Source organism: Muscardinus avellanarius (assembly GCF_963383645.1).
Source record: "Muscardinus avellanarius genome assembly, chromosome: 6".
Taxonomy (NCBI): domain Eukaryota; kingdom Metazoa; phylum Chordata; class Mammalia; order Rodentia; family Gliridae; genus Muscardinus; species Muscardinus avellanarius.
The window spans coordinates 46,911,664-46,936,005 of record NC_137791.1 but is presented as its reverse complement, the minus strand read 5'-3'; the positions used below and the strand labels follow the sequence as shown (position 1 = coordinate 46,936,005).

The 24,342-nt window shown below is 39.8% G+C and overlaps 1 protein-coding gene across 1 annotated transcript in view; it reads right to left on the bottom strand.

Moving 5' to 3' along the window:
- The window catches only part of PPA2 (inorganic pyrophosphatase 2), a gene marked incomplete at its 3' end in the record, with an annotated part of 106,548 nt that extends 82,599 nt beyond the window's left edge, over window positions 1-23,949 (bottom strand). Inside the window, exon 1 of the mRNA XM_080697324.1 lies at window positions 23,868-23,949. Coding sequence (XP_080553450.1) covers window positions 23,868-23,931 — 64 coding nt within the window. The 5' untranslated portion in view covers window positions 23,932-23,949. The remainder of the gene's footprint in view (window positions 1-23,867) is intronic.
- Between the last annotated feature and the right edge of the window lie 393 nt (window positions 23,950-24,342).

Sequence of the window (24,342 nt, the reverse complement as noted above, 5' to 3'; positions counted from 1 at the left end):
AAATAAAAACCAGATGCTTCCCCTAATTAGCAAAAACTAGGAAGAAAGGGGTAATAGGAGGAGGTCAAGTCGTAGAAAGGGCCCTATAGAGAATCAATTAAGGTGACCAATCAGAGGGGATAGGATGGGGGAGGATGGAACCTCTTTAAAACTCATGAGGTACGTAAACAAATGTATCATAGATAATCACTAATCAAGCGTGGGATCGAGGGAGGATAAGGGAATGGGATGGGGACTGGATGAGGGTGAATTGGATGATGTGTGCTTGTATATCCTCTCAAGTCTTGTATTTCAATGCGATGTATGATTACAATGCACCAATAAAAATATAAAAAAATAAACTTTTCACTTTTTTCAAAGCTAATGTAAACTCCCAATTTAAAGTTTAATTCAACTTTTAAAATTTGTTCGTATCAGAGGATCAAAGAGAAATATATACCACCTAAACTATATTGGGTTGCTGAAATAATTTAATTATCCTTATGACTTAAAATAGCCAAAAGCAGAAAATACCTAAAATAGACTAAATATTAAAAAATCTTACTTTTTAAAAGAAACTCATTACTAAGTGAATTAGACTAACACTGATGTCAATTTCTCTGGGAGAAACCTAAAACTGAAATTCCCAATTTCCACCTATAATCTATAAAAAGAAAGGCCCAAAGGCCCTACTCCACTGAAAGAAAAAAATCATGTATTTCCACTCAAAGATATAAAAGTGCTAATATTGAAGCTTAAAACAAACTTCAATAACTGAAACTATCTTACCTTAAAAGTTGTAAACTGGTTTTTTTTTTTTTTCAAAATGGCGACTGAGGGACACAGCACTTCTCAGTAGCTGAAGCAAATAAAGTTCAAATACTTAGAAAGCAGTGTCTTAATCAACAAAATAAATACATACCAGGAACCAAAACACATCCAGGTACCTCGGCGGAACCCTGAATTTGAAGAAGAAGAACAAAGATCGGACACGGGACCTGCTACAGATACAATCGGAACGCCGATCGGAACGCCGATCAGCGGGCTGCTTTCGCGGCTGCCCGCGGAGCTGCCTGCCCGATATTACCGCAGCAAGATAATCCGGGACTGAAAACGGACTTAGGACCTCATCTTAAGCAGCGAGCAGCACCCACGTCAGAATTCTGTGTGCTCACCAGCGACTGGATCACAACTGCATAGAGACTCCCACGGAATCCTGAACCAAGTCAGCTCCTCACACATCACCCGCCCTCAACACTGGAAAGGCTCTGCTGACTAGCCGATACCCCTAAACTCCTAATATTAAGATTTGACTAAGCACAATACTCACGAACGATGGGTAGAAATCAGAAAAACAGGACAGTGAAGGATATAAATATGAGAACCAGGAATTATGAAGAGACAGCAGAAATCACGAATACTGACCTACTAGAAATGCAAGAAGGGGAGTTCAGAATCTTGATGTTCAATATGATGAAAGGATTTAAAACAAGTATAGAGGAGGTTAAAGGTGAATTAGAAACACTAAAAAAGAATCAGAAAGAGGTCTGGAATGAAATGAAAGAGGCAATAAGTGAAATGAAGACAGCAATAGAAAGAAATTCTGGAAGATTAGATGAAATGGAAAACAGAATATCAATATTAGAAGACAGTACATCCCAAACCGAAAACATAGTCAGCGATATACAGAAATCTTTACAGCAACAAAACCTAAACATCCAGCAATTATGGGATAATATGAAGCGCCCTAATTTACGGATAATAGGCATTGAGGAAGGGATAGAGGTACAGACCAAGGGCATCTGTAATATCTTCAAGGAAATAATCTCAGAGAATTTTCCAAATATGGAAAGAGACTTGAATCTTCAAGTCCAAGAGGCATACAGTACTCCACTGAGACAGGACCAAAGAAAAACCACTCCACGCCACATAATAACCAAATTGACAAACATAGAGGCCAAGGAAGGAATCTTAAAAGCAGTGAGAACAAAAGGACGGGTGACATATAGAGGCAAAACAATAAGAATCACCCCAGACTATACAACCCAGGTCAGGAATGCTAGGAGAGACTGGTACGACGTGATTCAGACCCTGGAAGAAAATAAATTCCAACCAAGGCTCATCTCTCCAGCAAAACTACTATTCAAGATCAATGGGGAAGCCAAAGTCTTTCAGGATAAACAGAATCTCAAAAAATTCATGAATTCAAAGCCAACACTAGAGAAAATTCTTAAAGAAATAAACCATAAGGAAGAAAAAAGAAGTAGACTTCAGAATCAGAGAAGAAAGGAAGTTAATAAGTGGGCCATTTAAGTAAAGAAGAAAGATCACACCACCCAAGAGTAGACAGAACACAAAATGGCAGAAAACAAAAATCATATTTCAATAATATCTCTTAATGTCAAAGGACTTAACTCACCAATCAAAAGACATAGACTGGCAATGTGGATTAAAAAACATAATCCAAATATATGCTGTCTGCAAGAAACGCACCTCACAGCCAAAGACATTCACAGGCTGAACATGAAAGGATGGAAAAAGATATACCATGCCACCAGTGACCAAAAAAGAGCAGGGGTAGCAACCCTGATATCCAACAAAACAGACTTTAAACTAAAACACATCAAAAGAGACAAATCAGGGCACTTCCTTTTATTAAAAGGAACAATACACCAAGAAGATATAATGATAGTAAATATTTATGCCCCAAATGTGGGTGCAACCACATTTGTAAAACAAACCCTTCTGGACATAAGATCCCAAGTAGACCCAAATACAATAATTCTGGGAGACTTTAATACGCCTCTCACACCACTGGATCGATCTTCAAGGCAAAAGATGAGTAAAGACTCCTTAGAATTAAAGAAAACCATAAAACAAATGGACCTAATAGGCGTTTTCAGAGTATTTCAACCAGGAACTACAGAATACACTTTCTTCTCAGCAGCCCATGGAACCTTCTCCAAAATAGATCACATCCTGGGACACAAAGAAAATACCAGCAAATTCAAAAAATGTAATATAATTCCTTGCATCTTTTCAGACCACAACGGAATAAAAGTAGAAATCAACAACAGGAAACTCGAAAGAAAGTATTCAAATTCATGGAGAATGAATGAAACACTATTGAATGACGAATGGGTAAGAGCAGAAATTAGGGAAGAAATAAAGAAATTTATGGAAACAAACAAAAACAGAGACACAACCTACCAAAATCTATGGGACACCATGAAGGCAGTACTAGGAGGAAAGTTTATTGCATTGAGTGCCCACATAAAAAGGACGGAGAACCACCAAGTAAAGAACCTAATAACACAACTCAAGGATCTAGAAATTCTGCAACAGTCTATTCCCAAAGCCAGCAGAAGACAAGAAATCATCAAAATTAGAGCAGAAATAAATGAAATAGAAAACAAAAAAACAATTCAAAGAATCAATAAAACAAAAAGTTGGTTCTTTGAAAAGATTAAAAGAATTGATAAACCCCTGGCCAACCTAACCAAAAGAAAAAGAGAATCAACTCAAATTATCAAAATTAGAAATGAAAAAGGTGATATCACCACAGATAGTGAAGAAATTCAAAATATTATCAGAAACTACTTTAAAAATTTATACTCCAATAGACTTGAAAACCTGGAAGAAATTGATAGATTTCTAAGCACAGTTAACCTTCCTACACTCAACCAAGAGGACATAGCAAGCCTAAACCAACCAATAACAACCAAAGAAATAGAAATAGAAATAGAAATTCTTCCACCAAAGAAAAGTCCAGGCCCAGATGGGTTCCCAGCTGAATTCTACAAAACCTTCAGTGAACAACTAATACCAATACTTCATAACATGTTCTGGGAAATTGAAAGAGATGGAACTCTTCCAAATTCCTTCTATGAGGCCAGTATCACATTAATCTCCAAAACAAATAAAGATACCTCAAGAAAGGAAAACTACAGACCAATATCCTTAATGAACATAGATGCAAAAATTCTAAACAAAATACTAGCCATGTGCATTCAAAACTATATCAAGAGAATAATACATCATGACCAAGTCGGTTTCATCCCAGAAAAACAAGGCTGGTTCAACATACGCAAATCAATACATGTTATTCACCACATAAATAGAACCAAGAACAAAAACCATATCATCATAGCAATAGATGCTGAAAAAGCATTCGACAAAATCCAACACCCATTTATGTTAAAAACACTGCAAAAAATTGGGATAGAAGGAAAGTACTTCAACATCATCAAGGCAATATACTGCAAACCCAAAGCCAACATTATATTGAATGGGGAAAAACTGCAAGAATTTCCGCTACAGTCAGGAACAAGACAAGGATGCCCACTATCACCACTCCTTTTCAATATAGTCCTTGAGACTCTTGCTGCAGCAATCAGACAAGAGAAGGAAATCAAAGGAATCCACATAGGAAGAGAGGAATTAAAATTATTCTTATTCGCAGACCAATGATCCTTTATCTGGAAGACCCAAAGAACTCAACCAAAAGACTTCTGGAGCTGATTGACAAATTCAGCAAAGTCGCAGGTTACAAAATCAACCTAAAGAAATCAGTGGCCTTTCTTTATGCCAACAACGAATCCATAATGAAAGAAACAAAAACAACAATTCCATTCACTATAACCTCAAAACCAATAAAATACCTAGGAATAAACCTAACCCAAGATGTAAAAGACCTCTACAACAAAAACTATAAAACATTAAAGAAAGAAATTGAAGAAGACCTTGGAAGATGGAAAGATCTCCCGTGCTCATGGATAGGCAGAATAAATATCATCAAAATGGCCATTCTGCCAAAACTGATCTATAGGTTCAATGCAATTCCCATTAAAATACCAGTGACATTCTTCAGAGACCTAGAAAAATCAATCATGAACGTCATATGGAGAAAGAAAAGACCTAGAATAGCCAAAGCAATTCTCAATAACAAGAAACACGCAGGAGGCATTACAATCCCAGACTTCAAACTATACTATAGAGCAATAGTAGTAAAAACAGCATGGTACTGGCACAATAACAGATATACTGACCAGTGGATTAGAATAGAAGATACAGAAACAAACCCACACGTCTTTAGTCAATTAATCTTTGACAAAGGGGCCAAACACATACACTGGAGAAAAGACAGCCTTTTCAACAAGTGGTGCTGGGATAACTGGCTAACCATTTGTAAAAAGATGAATCTAAACCCCTATATCTCACCAAACACAGGAATCAACTCAAGATGGATCAAAGACTTAGAAATTAGACCTGAGACTGTGAAGTTAATAGAGGAGAGCATAGGTCCAACACTACAACATATTGGCACAGGCAGTAACTTTCTCAACAAAACCTCCAAAGCTCAGGAAATTAAAGCAAGAATAAACAAGTGGGATAACATCAAACTAAAAAGTTTCTTCTCATCAAAGGAAACTATCAATAACCTAAAGAAGAAGCCTACAGAATGGGAAAGGATCTTTACCAGCCACCATTCTGATAGGGGGCCAATATCCAGAGTATACAAAGAGCTCAAAAGACTCTACACTAGCAAAATAAACAACCCAATCAAGAAATGGGCAAATGAACTAAACAGACACTTCACAAAAGAAGAGATACAAAGGGCTAATAGATACATGAAAAGATGTTCTTCATCACTGGCCATCAGGGAGATGCAAATCAAAACTACACTGAGATTCCATCTAACCCCAGTCAGAGTAGCAAGCATAAAGAAATCAAACAACAACAAATGCTGGCGAGGATGTGGGGAAAGAGGAACTCTTTTACACTGTTGGTGGGAATGCAAACTAGTTCAACCACTATGGAGATCTGTGTGGAGATTCCTAAGAAAGGTGGGAATAGATCCACCATATGATCCAGCTATACCACTCCTGGGTATCTTTCCAAAGGGGTTGAATTCAGAGAGCTACAGCAACATATGCATACCTATGTTCACAGCAGCACAATTTGTAATAGCCAAAATATGGAACCAACCCAGATGACCATCAAGAGATGAATGGATAGCAAAACTGTGGTAAATACACACAATGGAATTCTATTCAGCCATAAAGAAGAACAAAATTATATCATTTGCAAGAAGATGGAAAGTCCTGGAGAGCATTATGTTAAGTGAGATCAGCCAAGCACAGAAGGAGAAGATACATATGTTTCCTCTAATATGCCCAAACTAGGAAACACAAAGGATACCAGTGGGACTCCAGATATTGAAGGGGAAATACTAGCTAAGTTTGGATGGTAAGATAGGAGAGGAGGAAGGCTGATCTTGATTAATGAGGGTCTACACCTGAACATGTGTAAAATTATGAATAAGATATGGTTAACCTGGACAACCATTGGTGGGAGGGGGGAAGAGAAAACGGGGGCGAGGGGGAGAGGGCACCAAATATAGTGTAAATGTATACTATTTATGTTCAATAAAAAAATTGTTAAAAAAAATTTTAGAACAAAATCTAGGTACAAACATAGAGTAGCTACCTTTTATTGATATGTACAGCACAGTAGGATGAACATAGTTCAAAATTACTTCTTCTTTATTTTATAAATAATGAAAAGAGTTTAAAGGCTCCAAACGCAAAGTAGTGATAAGGAAGTAGGAATATGTGCAATTACCATGTGGTAATCTAAAATTTTAAAAAATGTTTAAGGAGATTGGAATGTTAATTATACATTGTATGTATATAATCAATTATCACACTATATCCCATAAATATATACAAATATTAATTTTTAATATAACACCATTGACCAACACTAATATTTCAATTTAAAAAAACGATAAAAAAAGTTGTAAACTGAAATGTATATTTAAAATATTTTAAAGCATGTATTATTTAAACAAATGCAATAACCCAATATATACTTTTACTAAAATACATGTTTGTAAAAGGTGGGCTTAATACAGCCATGCAAAATTTTCATCTTGTAATTTGTTAAGTCATGGTATGTTTTACTATGCTAAAGAAGTACTGCTACTTTTAGCATAATTTTCAAAATTAGACTTTAAAAATATTGTTAACAAGCTGGGTGTGGTGGTGCACACTTGTAATCCTAGTACTTGGCAGACTGAGACAGGAGGATCACAAGTTTGCAGTCAGCCTCAGCTACTTAGTGAGGCCCTCAACTTAGTGAGATCCTGTTTCAAAATAAAAATTAAATAAATAGGGCTGGGAGTATAGGTCAGATATAGGGCACCCCAGAGTTCAATTCCCAGTACACACACACACACACACACACACACACACACACACATATATTTAACACAACAAAACCAGGATTAGCTATCACCTAATTGCATTGAGCGCCCCCAGCAACCAGATCTTGGTTTCTGTACACCATTCTCCAATAAAAGGAACTTGGGCTTCTTGAAGGGGCTGGTTGCCATGCTGGAAAAAAGAATACACAAGATGAGCCCAGAGGATTTTGTAGGGCCAGAAATCAACCACGGGCTGGAATGTGGGTTGTTGGTAGAGGACTTGCCTGCACATGCAAGGCCCTAAATTTGATTACTAGCACCCAGAAAAGAAAATTTCAGGAGGCTGAGTTGGAAAGACTGCTTGAGCCCAGGAGTTCAAGGCCAGCTCAGGCAACATAGTGAAACCTTTTTTCTTAAAAATAAATAGGCCAGACACAGTGGCACATTCCTGTAGTCCCAGTACTTTGTAGGCTGAGACAAGAGGATTGCAGGTTCAAGACCAGTCTTAGCAACTTAATGAGACTCTCAGCAACCTAGTGAGACTGTGTTTCAAAACAAAACACAAAAAGAGAAAAAGGCTAAGGGTATAGCTCGCAGGTAGCATGCCCCTGGTTCAATCCCCAGTACCAAGTTAATTAGTTAATTACTTAATTAAGCTAAGTACTCTAAAAGCAAAAATGTTGAAGAGAAATATGAGTTAATCTGAAAGAGTTTTGATAAGTCAAAGACAGATCAATGTGAGTAACAAAATAAATAATGGATTAATGAAATAGAAGAAAAACTATAAAATATACAAGAACCTACTGATAAAAAATAAGTGACTAAATAAATGAATAAATAAATAAAGGAATGTGGAAAAAGAAATCAAAGGCTGAGAAATAGTTTAAAGGTTAGAGAAGACTAGGGAAACACGGTTCAATGCAATGTGGTATCCTCCCCTGGATCCTGGAATGGAAAAACATCAGTGGAAAAACAAGTGGATAAGGTCTGGAGTTGAGCTAAGAGCATGTATCCATGTTGGAGTATACTGGAATTCTGTCTTATCTTTGCAGCTTTTCCAAATCTATAATTACTGTTCCAAAATAAAAAAGTTTACTAAACAACAATTTTTTTAAAAAGCCCTGGCTTCACCCTAATAAAAACAGAAGTATTTAATTTAATGATGATCCCTACCTCACCAAAATTTTTCTTTCTCCTCACATGCTATGTGTGCCTAGCACATATCACTAGAATTAAGGTCCTAAGGAAGGAAGTTTGTGGTGTTGTTTGTTCTTATTTTTGCTTGTTCTATTCTACTTTATTTTGCATTCCCAGCATCTGGAAAAAAACCAGCACTTAGTTGGCATTCAATAAATATTTAATCATCAAGTATTTGTTGAATAAATGCCTCCACTACTATTTCATTTTTCCCCCTACAAACTGTTAATTTTTATTTTCCCATTCAAACAACAAGGTAACTCCTGCAGAACAAGTGAAGAAGGTAGGTAGGGATAAAGCTGAGAAAGAGCACACATATGGCAAAGTACATTAAACTGTTGCTAGGATCTAGAACGTTTATCAGTTAAAAGAATGAACCTTAAGCTGGGCGTGGAGGCACACACTTGTAATCCCAGCATTTGGGAGGCTGAGACAGGAGGATCTGGTTTCACAAACAGCCTCAGCTGCTTAGCGAGGTTCTCTGCAACTCAGTGAGACCCTGTTTCAAAATAAAGAATAAAAAATAGGGCTGGAAATGTAGCTTGAGGGTAGAAGGCCCCTGGGTTCCATATACATACATACATACATACATATATATATATATATTTCCCTTATTTCCCTTGTTTATTCTTCATCAGATTTCAATTATCTGCTTGACTTTCAAAGGTATCTATGAGCAACACAAGAACAAAAGAAATAAAATTACCAAATGGCTGTGGTGGTGCCCACAACAGGAGGATCACAGTTTGGAGAACAGTCTCAGCAAGTAATCAGACTCTTATCAACCTAGTGAGACTGTGTTTCATAACAAAAATTTAAAAATAGGGCTAGGGGTGTAGCTCAGAGGTAGAATGCCCTGGGTATAGGCCCCAATACAATGGAAGTAAGGAAGGAAAGAAGGAAGATATTTTTTCATAATCATAATAAATGGTTAGTATTTACTTAGGTGACCATATTTATTAGGAGCTATTTGGATAAAAAAATAGTACTTATAAATAATAAAGAAAAAAATTAAAACCTATTTTTGGAAAAATATAGCCTTAGATCTCAGATAATGATAATAATTTAATAGGTAATAAATCTATGAATTTGCACAGGAGCAATGAATACAAGAGCCTGACTTCTAGTCCATTTCTCTGAAGCTTAAGTTTCTCAAAGGTTTCTTTCTTTGAGCAATGCACATTTACAAAGTGTTTTATATGTAGAAGGCAATGTACTAGATTCTGGGACACAAAAGTGCTAGAATGTGCTGGGTGCCCATAGCTAAGTTAAGGCATGCATTCCTCCAGTCCTCACCATCACCTGGTAAGCTTAACCACAAAGGCACTCAGAGGGCAGGCCACTTTCTTAGAGGGCAAAGGAAGGATAGGAACTCCTTACAAGCTTTCCAGGGCCTCTATATGCTCTTCACATGCTACTACACTCTACTTACATGGAATTAAGATTCTCTAGAGGCGGCCATCCTGATCCTTTCTCAGATGAAAGGGGCCTCTATGCTATACAAATAAGCTACAGACAGATACATGGTCCAAGAAATGAGCACCAAGGAAACACGTAGTGCTTCTAAAGATGACAGAACTAAAGCACACATCAGACGGCCCTTCCTCCGAGCTAGAGTAAATTAATGACATCACTTTTGTTATCTGAAGCTCAGACTGGCTGTTGCCAGAAACAAGTTGTTGTTGCCAACTTATTTTGTTGTTAATAAATCAAAGTAATGTGCCTGCATCTTTAAAAAAAATACAAAAATCCCTGCTTCTCTCCAATCTGCCCACCCAAGACAAACCATTTTCACCTCATGATTGAGTGTGTGTGATTGGGGATTGAACCCAGAGGCATTCTACTTTCAAGCTATACTCCCAAGCCTATTTTTATTTTGAAACAGGGTCTCACTAGGTTGATGAGAGTCTCACTACTTGCAGAGGTTGTCCTCAAACTGCAGTCCTCCTGTCTCAGCCTCCCAAGTACTGGGATTATAAGCATTAACCACTATGTCTGGCCCACTTTCACCTCTTTAACTTACTATAGTTATATACTATAGAGGTGGTTATCTTTATGTTTCTAGGTAATATGTATTATTAGTTTTCATATATCAATTTTAGAAGCTGTCTACTACTTCCTATTGTGAGAGATAAGGATTTAGTTCATTTGGCAACGGGTGCTGCCTCTTAAATTTTTTTTTTCTGTATATTTTCTTTTTTTTTTTTATTGGTGCACTGTATTCATACATCATAGTGGGATACAAACTTTTGTAGACATACATGCACACATCACCCAGTCAGCCCCCACCCGATCCCCAACCCATTCTCTCCCCATCCCTCCTTCCCATGCTTGGCTTAGTGGTTGACATCTAGTATTATAGCAATTTATCCAAAATTAAAAATGATAATCTCACATAACAGTTTCATTTGTCTGATATCAAGCTTTTGATGACTTAAAGATAACATTTCAATATTTCTTTTTGCTTTCTTTCCTACCAGAGAATTTTTTTTTCTATTTTTTAGGTGAAACTATCATATATTTATATATTTATTTTTCAGAAAAAAACTATCCTAATATGGAATATGGATTCTAGATACCCAAAATGATCTTGAAAAAGAACAAAGCTAGAAGATATATATTTTCTGATTTCAAACCATATAGAGCTACAATAATTGAAACAGTGTAGCACTATTCTAAAGGCAGATATATAAACCACTGGAGTTAAATAAAAGCCTAGAGCTAAATTCTTCCCTATATTGTCAAGTTATTTTTGACAAGGTTTCCACGAAGATTTGGTGGTGGAAATAATAATCTTTTAACTAAATATTGTTGAAAAATAATAATTACATGGAAAAGAATAAAATTGGACCCTTACCTAATCCCATATACAAGTATTAACTCAAAATAGATAAAAGACCTAAATATAAATCTTAAGACTATAAACTTTTAGAAGAAATTCTGGGTCATAAAACCTCACAACATTGAAATTGGCAGTGATTTCTTGGATATGATTTCAATGGCACAGGCAACAGAAGAGTATACAAACTCCCTAAAAAATAAAAAAATATTGTATATCCAAAGACAATGTAAACAGAGTTAAAAGTTACTAATAGAATGGGATAAAATATTTCCAAATGCTATATCTGAAGGTATATTAATATTCCAACTAGAAGTCCTAAAAATTAACAACAATAAAGGCAAACAATACCATTTAGAGATAGGTAAAAGACTAACATAAATAATGAATCTCCACAGATAACCAATCTTAGTTGTCTGTTGGATGGAAAATCTTGTTTCTCTGGTTCTGGTGTGTGTTACATATTTCTTCTTTGTAGTTAATCTCTTTGAGTATTTTCTTTAGCGCTGGTTTTGAAGACATAAATTCCTTCAGTTTCTGTTTGTCATGGAAGCTTCTTATTTTTCCATCTAATTTGATAGAAAGTTTTGCTGGGTAGGAAATTTTTGGCTGGAAGTTGTTTTCTTTCAGAGTTTGGAATATGTTACTCCAAGCCCTTCTGGCTCTCATGACTTGGTTTGGGAAGTCTGGAGTGATTCTAATTGGGTTGCCTCTGAATGTCATGTGGCCCCTTGTTTTTGTTGCCTTTAAGATTCTCTGCTTGGCTTCCACATTGGTCATTTTGACAATTATGTGGCGTGGGGATCCTCTTCTCTGATCCTGTCTAAAGGGAGTTCTATAAGTTTCCTGGATCTGTGTATCAACCTCTTGCTCTATGTTTGGAATATTTCCTGCTACTACTTCCTTAAAGAGATTGTTGATCCCTTTGGTTTCACCTTCTTTCCCCTCCTCTATTCCAATTATTCTTAGGTTAGCTCTCTTAAAATGGGCCCATATTTCTTCAATGTCAAATTCCTGCTGTTGGATATTTTTTTCTAGATTAGAAACTATGCGTTCATTTTTGGAATGATCATCTGCTAAGAGCGAGATTCTGTTCTTCATGTGGTCTAATCGGTTGTTTGTGCTTTGAATTGAGGCTTTTACTTCATTAATTGCATCCTTTATCTCTTTTTGGCTCTCTCTGAGTTCTTTTCGAAGCACCTCTGTTATTTCTACAGTTATTTTCCTGATTTGATCTTCTAGAAATCTCTGATTTTCTGTTTTATCGGGTTCTGATGTTGTGGGGTTGTGGACATTCATTGCTCCAGTGTTATTCCTCTTTCCCATGATTTCGGAAGTTTGTGCCTTCTCTGGTTTCTTCCCTTGGGTCACTATGACTTCACTTAAGGTGCTCTAGATCTCAAGTCTGTAGTATCTCAGACCCCACTACTCCTTTACTGGGTTGTATCACAGAGTCTCCGACCCAGGGAGTTGATAGAGGCTACTTTAAACTATGGGGGGGTGCCAGGTTGCACGTTCTCCTATGGTGTGATATCTCTGCCACCGCCACTCCCCCACTGGGTCAAGTCCCAGGGAGTACAGTACTGGGATTTCTCCTCTGTGACCCGCATTTTGACTCACTGTTCTTGAGTTCGCAGATGTAGCTGTACTGGACTTGGTGAATTCGCTGCTGCTGCCGCCGGTGGCAATATGGCGCCGCTGCTACACCCTCGGCCATGAGGCTAGCTTATTTCTTCTTGGTTTTGAGTTCCACTCTGAGTCCCTGCAGCATGTGCTGAGCTCAGCCACTGGGAGCTTTAGATGCTCCCTGCGCTGAAAAATCCCACCTGGCTGTTCCACAGCGGCTCACCTCGGCTTGCTGTAGCCGTCCGGTGTGTTCGCCGCTGCTGCCGCCGGCAGTATGGCGCTGCTGCCACGTCCTCAGGCGTGAGGCCAGTGTATCTCCTCTGTGGCTCTGAGCTCTGTTCTCAGTTCGCTTTCTCTCTGGAGCCTGGTGATTTTTTTGTTTCTCTGGTGATGATGTTTTCTGGCTATGAATGGCGCTGATTTTGTGGTAATGGAGATTGGTTGTTAGCGGGGCTCTTAAGCCCCGCTTTTCTCAGTCGCCATCTTCCCGGAAGTTCTTGCCTCTTAAATTCTTGATTGGCTAATTTTAGCACTTTATGCCTTAGTTCCCTGTTCTGCCAACCCTATGCAGTACTTTTGTGTGTGTGTGTGTGTGTGTGTGTGTGTGTGTGTGTGTGTGGTACTGTGGATGGAACCCAGGGGCCTTCTACCTCTGATTCATACCTCCAGACCTATTTTATATTTTATTTGGAAACTGGGTCTCACTAAGTTGCTGACGAGTCTCACTAAGCTGCTGAGGCTGGCTTCAAACCTGCACAATCCTCCTATCAGCTTTCTAAGTACTGGGATTACAAGCATGTGCCACCAGGCCTGGCTATGCAGTACTTCTTGACTCCCCTACCCTACCTTTTACTTCTCTTTCTTCATTCTTCTCCCTTTGAACTTTTTGTACTCATATTTTTTCATTTCAAGGCTGACAGAATGATCAACAATCATACCAGATATTCTATGCTTTTCTGATTAGTATATTTCCAAAATCTTTCTGAGGACAAGATAAACCTAGAGCTCTTATTAGAATGCAGATCCCTGAACCACATATTAGTGAATCAGAATCTCAGGGAGAAAGGCATAGATACTTAATCTTAGCAGGTACTCCAGGTAGTTCTTACACTCATGCAAGTTTGAGAAGCATTATCTTGGTGATTTTGGGCAAGTGGCTGTTAAAATCAATTTTTTTTCCTTCAACTTTTATTTTCTTTGGGCTAATAACCTTTATGCACTGTCTGTCATGATCACATCTTGTACAAATTACTCCAGTGCCTCACAGACACCATCAAAACTGGAATCCCCTCCTTACCTAAATAGCTCCCTCTGGAACCCTCTATTCTCCTGCCTCAATCAGCCAGGATGCTCTCCTGGCATCCTGAGATTTTGCTCCTTTGCCCCCAGCTAAGACCTTCTGTTTTCTGGATACATGCAGCCATCTCTTTTGGTTTACTTGCTTATTTTGCCGAACCAAATCCCTAACATGTGTTCTGTCAAATGATTGCATGTGAAATAAATTCCTTAAGTATGAAATGTCATTATGTGGTCCTTGCCCCAGACTGATGGCTGGCTGGGTAGAGAATTCCAGGAGGAAAATTATGTTCTCTCAAAATTATAAAGGTATTACTCTATGGTCATGAACCATTCCCTAGTGCCAGTATGTCAGCCACAAGTTGACCCTTTGCAGGCAACCTGGGCTCCTCCTACCCTCAGCTCCTCAGTCACTTCTTGGGTCTTCATCATAGTCTCTATCTTCTGAGATTGCATGATAAGGTGACTGGGAATCTGAACATGTGGGTCCTTCAACTTTTAGAGCTCTATTATCCCTTTGAGAATGTCCTCTCCATGTAGCTCTTTCTTCCTTTTGAAACTCATGTTAGTCATCTGATGGAAATCTTAGAATGTCCACATCTCTTCCTTTTACCTCATTTTTTATTTCTGACATTTCGTTCTACTTCCTGGTAGATTTAGTTACCTTCTCCTCTAACTTGTCTCAGCAAGTTTCTTAGGCTGCTCTAACAAATCATCACAAATGTGGCTTACAACAGAACACAATTCGCTACACCTTGTACTAAGGTTTTCTTTATGTATTTAAGCAATTGTACTTTAATTTCCAAGAGCTCTGTGGCTGTTTCTTCACAGCCTCCTCTTCCTTTTTCACAGGTAGAACAGCATTTAAGATCTCAGAAAGCCGGGTGTGGTGGCACATACTTTTAATCCCAGTACTTGGAAGGCTGAGACAGGAGGATCTGGGTTTGCAGCCAGCCTCAGCTCCTTAGTGAGGCCCTCAGCAACTTAGTGAGACCTTGTTTCAAATTAAGAATAAAAAATTAGGCTGGGGGTGTAGTTTAGAGGTAGAATGCCCCTGGGTTCAATCCCCAGCATCTCCCCCCCACACACACGTCAGAAAACACTTAACCAACTTCAAATTCAAGGTCTCCTCTTTCTGTTTTCTATTTTTCCTATTTAATTTCTAAGCTTTCCTTACATTAATTCATTCAGTAAATATTTACTGAACATACACCCTATACCAAGCACTATTCTATGTATCAGGAATACAAATTCCAATTCTCTGCTCTTATATAACTTGTATTCTAGTGGGGGAATAGAAGCAATGAATATGTATATACTATAGCTGGTATGAATGACAAGCACTATAAGGGAAAACAAATCAGGATGCATAAGGAGTAGCTCATGGAAGGGCAATGTTTTATACTAACTGGCCAGGGAAGAGCTCTTGGAGGGTCTGAGTAAGTGAAGGAGTGGTTCTGGCGAACCCTGAGGGAGGAGGAGCACCACGCACTGAAAAGATAGGTGACGGCAGGGAACACAGGTGCCAGTGTAAGAAACAGCAAGGAGACAGGATGACAGGAGTGCAGCGATCAGAGGGAAGACCGGCAGGTGGTGCGATCAGAGGGGAAGCCCTGTAGTACACCAAACCAGACCTTGTAGGCCAAGGTAAATATTTCTTCTAAGTATGATAGCCATTGGGGTTTGGAGTAGAGCCTAGATGGGTTTAAAGAATCAGTGTGACTGCTGTATGAGAAGGGACTAAAGGTGAAGAACCAGGAAGCTTCTACAACTGTTCAACTGAAGAACATGGTGACATGGACCAAGTGGCAGGAATAGAGGTACAGAAAGTACTGTCCTCTAGGTAAGGAAATTCTCTATAATACACGATGTATTTAAACATATCGAAGTCAACCACTAAGCCAAGCATGGGAAGGAAGGATGGGGAGCGAATGGGTGGGAATTGGGTAGGGGCTAAATGGGTGATGTACACATGTATGTCCACACAAGTTTTTTACCTTAATATGATGTATGAATATAATGCACCAATAAAAAATAAATAAATTAAATAAATAAAGATTAGGGCCAGGAGTGGTGGCACAAACTTGTAATCCGAGCATTTGTGAGGCTGAGACAGGAGGACTGCGGTTTGCGGACAGCCTCAGCTACTTACTGAAGCCTTCTGCAACTCAGCTGGACCCTGTTTCAAAATAAAGAATAAAAAATAGGGCTGGGGTGTAGCTCAAAGGTAGAATACCCCTGAGTTCCATCCCCAGTACCAAATAAACAAACAAACAAATAAATAATAGGGCTGAAGATGTAGTTCAGAGGTAGAATGCCCCTGGGTTCAATATCCAGTACCACAAACAACAATTAAAAAAAAAAAAAAGAAAGTACTGTCCTTTACGTAAGTTTTGATTGCAGAGCTGGATGTGTTTTCAAAGGATATACGAATGAGCTAGATTTGTGTAAAAGAAAGAGAAGCAACAAGAATGGTTCTTAGGTTATAGGTTATTATTCCTAAGGAAGAGGGAGAGGTCAGTCAAGCAATACAACATTGGAGCAGGGGATGCAGCTTGGTGGTAAAGAGCTTGCCTAGCATACATATACATGAGGCCCTGGATTCAATCCCCAGCTCCATAAGCAAAGAAACAAAAAATAGACAAGAGGATTAAGTTCTGGTTCTATTCTATTAAACAGTAGAGTGACCATAGTTAATAATGATGCATTTTTCAATATACAATAATAACTATAATCTCAAGATAGCTAGAAAAAAAGCCTTTTTAACGCTCTTACTACAAAGAATATTTACATGTTGAATATGCTAATTCTAATTTGATAAAGAAAGAGAAAGAAACAAATTGGGTGGGAGATCAGGACTTCTGTTTTATACATGTTAACCTTGAGGTGCTTTTTGAACAGTTCAGTAGAAATACAAAGTGGGAAGCTGGGTGTGTAAATCTTGAGTTTCAATAGGAATCAGTGTGAACCGAATCAGTTTATACTGAGGCCACTGGTACAAATCTGGGAATTGTAGATGGTCTCTAATGCTAAAGCGCTTAATGGACTCACCTATAGCAAAAGCAAAAGTCAGCAAATTCAGGTTAGTGGGCCACATCCAGCCTGTTTTTACTTTTGTGAATAAGTCTTACTGAAACCTAGCACATCCATACATTTACTGTCTTGTAGTTTGTATGCTAAATGGCATATCTGGGCAGTTGTGATAGACAGTATTATTCATAAAGGCAAATATAAGCTGGGTATGGTGGTGCACACTTGTAATCCCAGCATTTGGGAGGCTGAGACTGGAGGATCCTGGTTTGTGGACAGCCCTAGCTACTTAGTGAGGCCCTTTGCAACTCAGTGAGACCCTTTTTCAAAATAAAAAATAAAAAACAGGGCTGGGGGTGTAGCTCAGAGGTAGAATGTCCCTGGGTTCAATCCTCAGTACCAAAAAAAAAAAAAAAAAAAAAGCCAAATATATTTCCTAAGTGGTCATTTACAGAAAAGGCTTGATAATAACCTTTGTCCCGGAGACAGTATAGATAGAAAAGTATACTAAGAATTGAAACCTGAGCACTTCAAAGGTTCATATTTAGAACTGTAAGAAGGGACCAGCAAGGAAGAATGTGAAAGAGAAGCCATCAAAGAATGATAACTAAGAGATATGTTGTCCAGAGACAAAAAGAAGGAAAAAAAGTGTTTTAAAGAAGAAAGTGAAGCTGGGCATGGTGGTCCACGCTTGTAATCCCAGTGGTTGGGAGGCTGAGACAAGAGGATCGCAGGTTCGCAGCCAGCCTAAGCTACTTAGTGAGGCCCTCCGGAACTTAGTGAGACCCCATTTCCAAAACAAACATAAAATTAAAAAATAGGGCTGGGTAGAAAAATAATAACTCTGAGGTAGAATGCCTCTGGGTTTGATCCCCAGTTCTAAAAAATATAAAAAGAAAGAAAGAAAGTGACCAACTGTGATGAGTTCTGTTGATATGTCACACCAAGTGAACATTAAAATTTAAGATGAGCCTTATATTTGCAGCATGAAGGTCACTGGTGGCCTTCACAAAAACAGTTTGGTGGGCTTATAGTGATCACACCCCAACTGAAGTATCCTTGGTCATTTATTTGGTTTACACTTAAAAATAAGAAACTAGGAAAAGTGACTAGAAATCCTGTTCAGGCGGGGGACTAGGCAGTCAGCCTTTCTCCTTCCCTTCCCACTTCCAATTTCTATAGGAGGAACCAGGGCACCTCGGGAGCCCAAACCTGCAAGGTAAATATTTGTGATATATATTAAATTACTCCCCTCTGTAGGCTGCGCCTCTCACTCTCACCCTCTATCCAATCCGTATCAACATACCCACAGCCTCTCCCAGGCTCTCCAAAGCAGGTCAGCTTCTTCCTTTGGGAGAATCCCCCTGTGCACATCTGCCTAAGCTGGGATCTCCTCCATTCTGCCTCATTGTAACTATCCATCTTCTAAAAACATATTTTATAACATATTTGAAATCCCAAGCTCTAAGGCTTCCGAATTGTTGTTTCAGGATCACACTTTCTTACCTTCACTTAGTATCACTTTAATATTTATTAGGAGAAAGGTAAGATAAATGATTGTAGTCACCAGGTCCTTTTTTTTTTTTTGTGTTTTTGTTTTTGTGTTTGTTTTTTTGGTGGTACTAGGGTTCCTGGAAGCCCTTCTACCTCCAGGCTATGCTCCCAGACCTCCAGACCTATTTTATACTTTTTATTTGGAAACGGTCTCTTAAACCAGTGTGGCTGACTTCAAACCTGCGTGATCCTCCTGTCTCTGCCTCCCAAGCGCGGGGATTACAAGCGTGTGCCACCACGCCAGGCAGTCACCAGGTCCTTTTGTCTTGGTGTTCCTTTACTGTCAAAATCAGGCTGTATGCCTGGACAAAAATTAATGAATTCTATCAGGCCTATCAACATACACAAGATATGGCCAGTATCAAAACTTTCCCTTTGGTCTGAAATTAGATTTTATTCTATCATTTTGCAAGGGACCTGTTTCTAAAAATTTATTACTTGTACTAGCAAGTGAGAAAGCCGAAGGAAATGTGAAACCTGTATCTCATATTATGCATACACACCAAATGGAGGCATTGATGCCAGGTACCAACATACTATTTCACAGTTACTAAAACCATTTATAGAGATTCTTAGCCAGGCGTGGTGGCGCACGCTTGTAATCCCAGCATTCGGGAGGCTGAGACCGGAGGGTCGCAGTTCGCGAACAGCCTCAGCTGCTTAGTGAGGCCCTCTGCAACTCAGTGAGACCCGGTTTCAAAATTAAATAATATATATATATATATATATATATGACAGGAGATGGAGATCGAATGCCCCTGGGTTCCACCCCCAGACTCACCAAAAAAAAAAAAAAAAGAGATTCTTCCTGGAACTTCTATAAAGCTAGCTATTTTATTTTCTGATAGAATTAGGAAACTTAAGTTTAAAAATCAACTTCAATAAAAATTTGTCCTTTCTTCCATCTAGAGCATACTATTTCTATTTCATACTACTTTAGGAAATTAAGATGTTTGAAGGATTGAGGGCCCTCAAGTCAACTAAATCTAATTTTTCTCTATTTACACGGTATCCAGCATGGCTTACTATGTCAGTTCCACCTTGATATAGGTCAATTTAAAAATTAAAAGGTTACAGGAATGTATTCATGGAAAGTTTCATTAAGCTCAAATGTATGGCTCATTCATTGGCATGTTCCACCTATTACTCAAAAGATTTACTTACAGAAAACATTTCAACATAAGCCTATGCTTACTGTAAATGATAACGCCAATTCCTAAAGAGCTGCATGATTCATCCTCAGTCTACCTAAAAGTAACTTGTATTATCTATACCACTGTTTCTCTAAGTAAACCAGTTTTCTACTCCGCAGTAACAAAAATCCAAATTATGAAAAGCCTAGCTTTTCTCTAATCTGTAAGAAAAGTTTAAAATATAAAATTTTCGCTAATACAACAAAACACCCAAGTCATCACAGGTGTATTGACATGAAATGGTAGGTCTTTGGTCCTATGAGAACAAGTCTAATTGCATGATGGTTTTACAGTTAAAAACTATACAAAAGGCTGTAGGGAAATATCCATTAAAATTCTAAGATCTAGGAATTAGTAATTTAGCACTCAAAAGATTCACTTTTACACACATTCCATTACTTTCACCATTCGCAGAATTTAACAATAAGAATTTGTCTACTGTGTTACAAGTCAAAAGAAAAAAAGGAAAAAGCATAGAAGACACTGATTTTTAATAGTCTCAATTAATTAACACAGCAATTCTATAGAATTATTAGTGCTAACCCCATTTTACAGAGAAACTGAGCTAAAGAGTATCCTCTGAGCTAAGTGATGCCATCTGGTAGTTCTCCCAGCCAAGTGGTCATCCAAGAAGGTGAAGTCAAGACCAAGGTTTCTGTGTTTGAATATTGGTCTAGAATTATTGCCACCACATGGTTGCTTCCGGAAGTTGCAAAAAACATCTCCTGCAGGGTGTGGTGGTGCACATTTGTAATCCCAGCGTTTGGGAAGCTGAGGCAGGAGGATCGCAAAGGTTCGAAGGCAGCCTCAGCTACTTAGTGAGGCTCTCAGCAACTTAGTGAGACCCTATTTCCAAATAAAATACAAAATAGGTCTGGGAGTAAAACCCGGAGGTAGAAAGCCCATGGTTTCCATCCCCAGTATAAAACAAAACAAAACAAAACAAAAAACATCTCCCACAGTGCTTCTCAAACTGAGTTCAATAAAATCCTAGCGTCACTTAGATATTCACAATGTTCTGAGAAAGTACTGGAATGCTTGTTCACTAGGCATAGCTTGAGAAATGACCTGGTACAATCTCCTCACTCCATGATTTAATGACAGGAAGTACAGAGAGAGGAGGTGACCTGAGCCCCTGCAGGGAGCTCCTCCAGGAAATAAAAAATACCACAAAAAAGAAAAATCATGAGTCTAAAGTCTATTCACAGCTAAAGAACCCAACCACAAACACAGGCCAATATAGCCTAGAAAGGACCCCAATAGGAACTGTCCCAATAGAGACTATTAGAATGTCCATTATTCATTCAATGCCTCCAGGTAGGAACAGGGCTGGCACCAACAAGGCCTGATGAGTCTGGATGCTCTTTCCCCTATACCATACTGTCTTGTTTCCATATAGTTTCTACAAAGTTCAACAACAATTTAAAAAAGGAAGTACTACGTCAGTCATTTATTCATATTCTTCTTAATGTCAGTAAAGAGAAACCAATTACACAGATTAAGCTCAGAATATCATATCCCCCACCATACTGGTATTTCAGAGACTTGGGATATATTTGGGAATGTGGGAAGTGCTTCCACTTTCATAGTACTGAATAACGATTTTCTGCCCTGTAGTGCTACATTCACATTTTTCTTTTAAGACAGAATTACACCCTAATAGTGCTGACAGACACATATTGAGTGTGTGTCCATCTCTTAAAAAAATCTGACATATACTCCTCTGTACCTATTTATGGGGTAAATATTATAATTCAACACCAGTATATAATGTGTTAATGATCAAATCAGGGTAGTTAACATTTCCTCAAATATTATCATGTATGTGTTGGGAAATTTCAAACTCTATGCTCTAAGTTACTTCTGACCACCTTCACAAAGAGCAATTGACTTATTATTTTCCCCTCACCCCAGCCACCCTCAAGTGGCTTCCAGTCATTTTTGTCCTACTCTAGCAGCAAGCAGTAATGGGCCAACAATGCCATCTGGTGGCTAGTTCAAGAATTGTTTCACTCAACCCCTTCCAATCAGAATCACACTCTTTGAGCCCTCCCCAAAGCACGCTCTACTTTCTTCTATTTCTTGTCCAATTCGGGCAGCAAAACCTTTTTTTCTTCCTCTTCTTTTCTGCCCCGTTTACCCAGCTGAATTAAAAATATATTTTATGTATGGCATTTTAGTTACAGAAAAGAAACCAACCACAACCACAGGTCAATATAGCCTAGAAAGGACCCCAACAGGAACTGTCCCAATAGAGACTATTAGAATGTCCATTATTCATTCAATGCCTTCTGGAAATACCGGGAGGACCTTGAGGAGCACTTCAAGGCAAACTTCTTCTTCTAGATGAAGAAACTAGCCTCTTGAGAAATAAATGTAGTAATCGCTTGCTTAACAAGAGGGGAGGGGGACACTGTGTGTGTTAATGGCAGAACCAGAAGTAAGGCCTAGGACTCCCCATTCCAATCCAGTGACTGGCCAGCTATGCTGTTGAGCTCGTTTCTTCAAAACTGTTTTTTCTCAACCAACAGTCAAGCAAATATTTTGTAGTATTTTTACATTCTCCTTAATTAGTTGTGCTGATATTATAAAGTTCTTATGGGCAAGGCCTATAACTAAAACCTTATCTGTACCATATCTACCAAGTATGCTAGACACTTAATTTTTATCAACTATTAATCACTGTACTTATTGAAAATCTAGAATACTTTCATCACATCTTGCAGTAGACATGCTCCTATCTGCTTAAAAAGCTGTCAGCGTGTCATGGTGGCGCACGCTTGTAATCCTAGTATTTGGAAGGCTGAAACGGGGATAGGCCTCAGCAACTTAGTGAGGCCATCCAACAACTTAGTAAGACCCTGTTTCGAAATAAAAAATGAAATGGGGCTGAGGGCACGGTTCATATGGAATGCCTCTGGATTAAATCTCCAGGGTGCCTGTGCACATGCAAACACACACACACACACACACACACACACACACACAGAAAAATCTAACTGCCATTGTATAACATTGTTTCTGTGGAAATCAATTCCTAGTAATAGGAACAGAATCCATTTAGAAACTTGAGATTTTAAGGCCTGTGTGGTGGCGCAGGCCTGTAATCCCAGTACTTGGGAGGCTGAGGCAGGAGGATCACACAGGTTTGAAGCCAGCCTCACTTAGTGAGGCTCTCTGCAGCTTAGTGATACCCTGTTTCAAAATAAAATGTAAAATAGGTCTGAGGGTGTAGCCGGAGGTAGAAAGCCCCTGGGCTCCATTCCCAGTACCACAAAAAAGAAAAGAAACTTGAGATTTTTTTGTTAAGGGTTTCCTGATAAATCTTGAGCAAATAATGACGAGGAAGCAGTTGTATTATGGAGGGGCAGAGCAACCAGTTTCTGCAAGCTCTGTTCTCTCTCCCATAAAATAATCCTCAGCTGCAAACTGAAGTAGGATAACTATAAATATTTTATAAATTTATCAATAATGACACTAGCCGGGCGTGGTGGCGCACGCTTGTAATCCCAGCATTTGGAAGGCTGAGACAGGAGGATCGCGGTTTCCGGCCAGCTTCGGCTACTTAGTGAGGCCCTCGGCAACTCATCCTCTTTCAAAAATAAAAAGACTAAAAAATAGGGCTGGGGGTGTGTCTCGGAGGCGGGACGCCTCGGGGTTTAATCCCCGGACCCACTACAACACAACGGAGAAGCGCGCCCAGGGCCCGGTCGCGACGCTCACGCAGACTGCGGCTCGGCCTCGCCCGGGGCGGGGCGGGCTCGCGGGTGTGACGTGCGGAGCGCGCGTCGGGGGCGCGCGTCGGGGGCGCGCGTCCGGGGGCGCGCGTCCGGGGGCGCGCGTCCGGGGGCGCGCGTCCGGGGGCGGCTCTCAGCAGGGCCGCCGGCGCGGGCAGGCCCTCGGCCTCGGCCTCCGCTCGGCGCGGGGAGGGCCGCCGGCTACTCACTGAAGAAGACGCGGTAATCCGGCGTGTGCGGCGCGCCGCGCTCCTCCGTGCGGTACAGGGCCATGGCGCGGCGCGGCCCGGGCAGCCCGGCGACGGCGGCGGGCCCTGTGCGCAGCAGCCGCAGCAGCGCGCGCATGGCGGACGGCGGCCGGGACGGGGAGCGGGAGGGCCCGAGGGGCTGGCGCCCAGGCCCGGCGCGCCGGCGCCCCCTGCCGCCCGGAGTCGGCACTGCAGCCGGGGCGGACGGCCCCGGGCCGACGCTCAGGCTGGCCTCCTGCGTGTGTCCCCCTCCGCGTTACTGTCATAACATATCTGCGACAGTCATACACTCTGAGTGATGACTCTGCCAGACTGCGCTATACCCCACCCACGTAGAGACCAACTGGCACACACACAGGGCGCCCCGTAAGGCCTGACCGCCTCCTGTGAACACCTGACCCTCACACAGGCTCAGCAAAAATCCATCCTTAAGTTC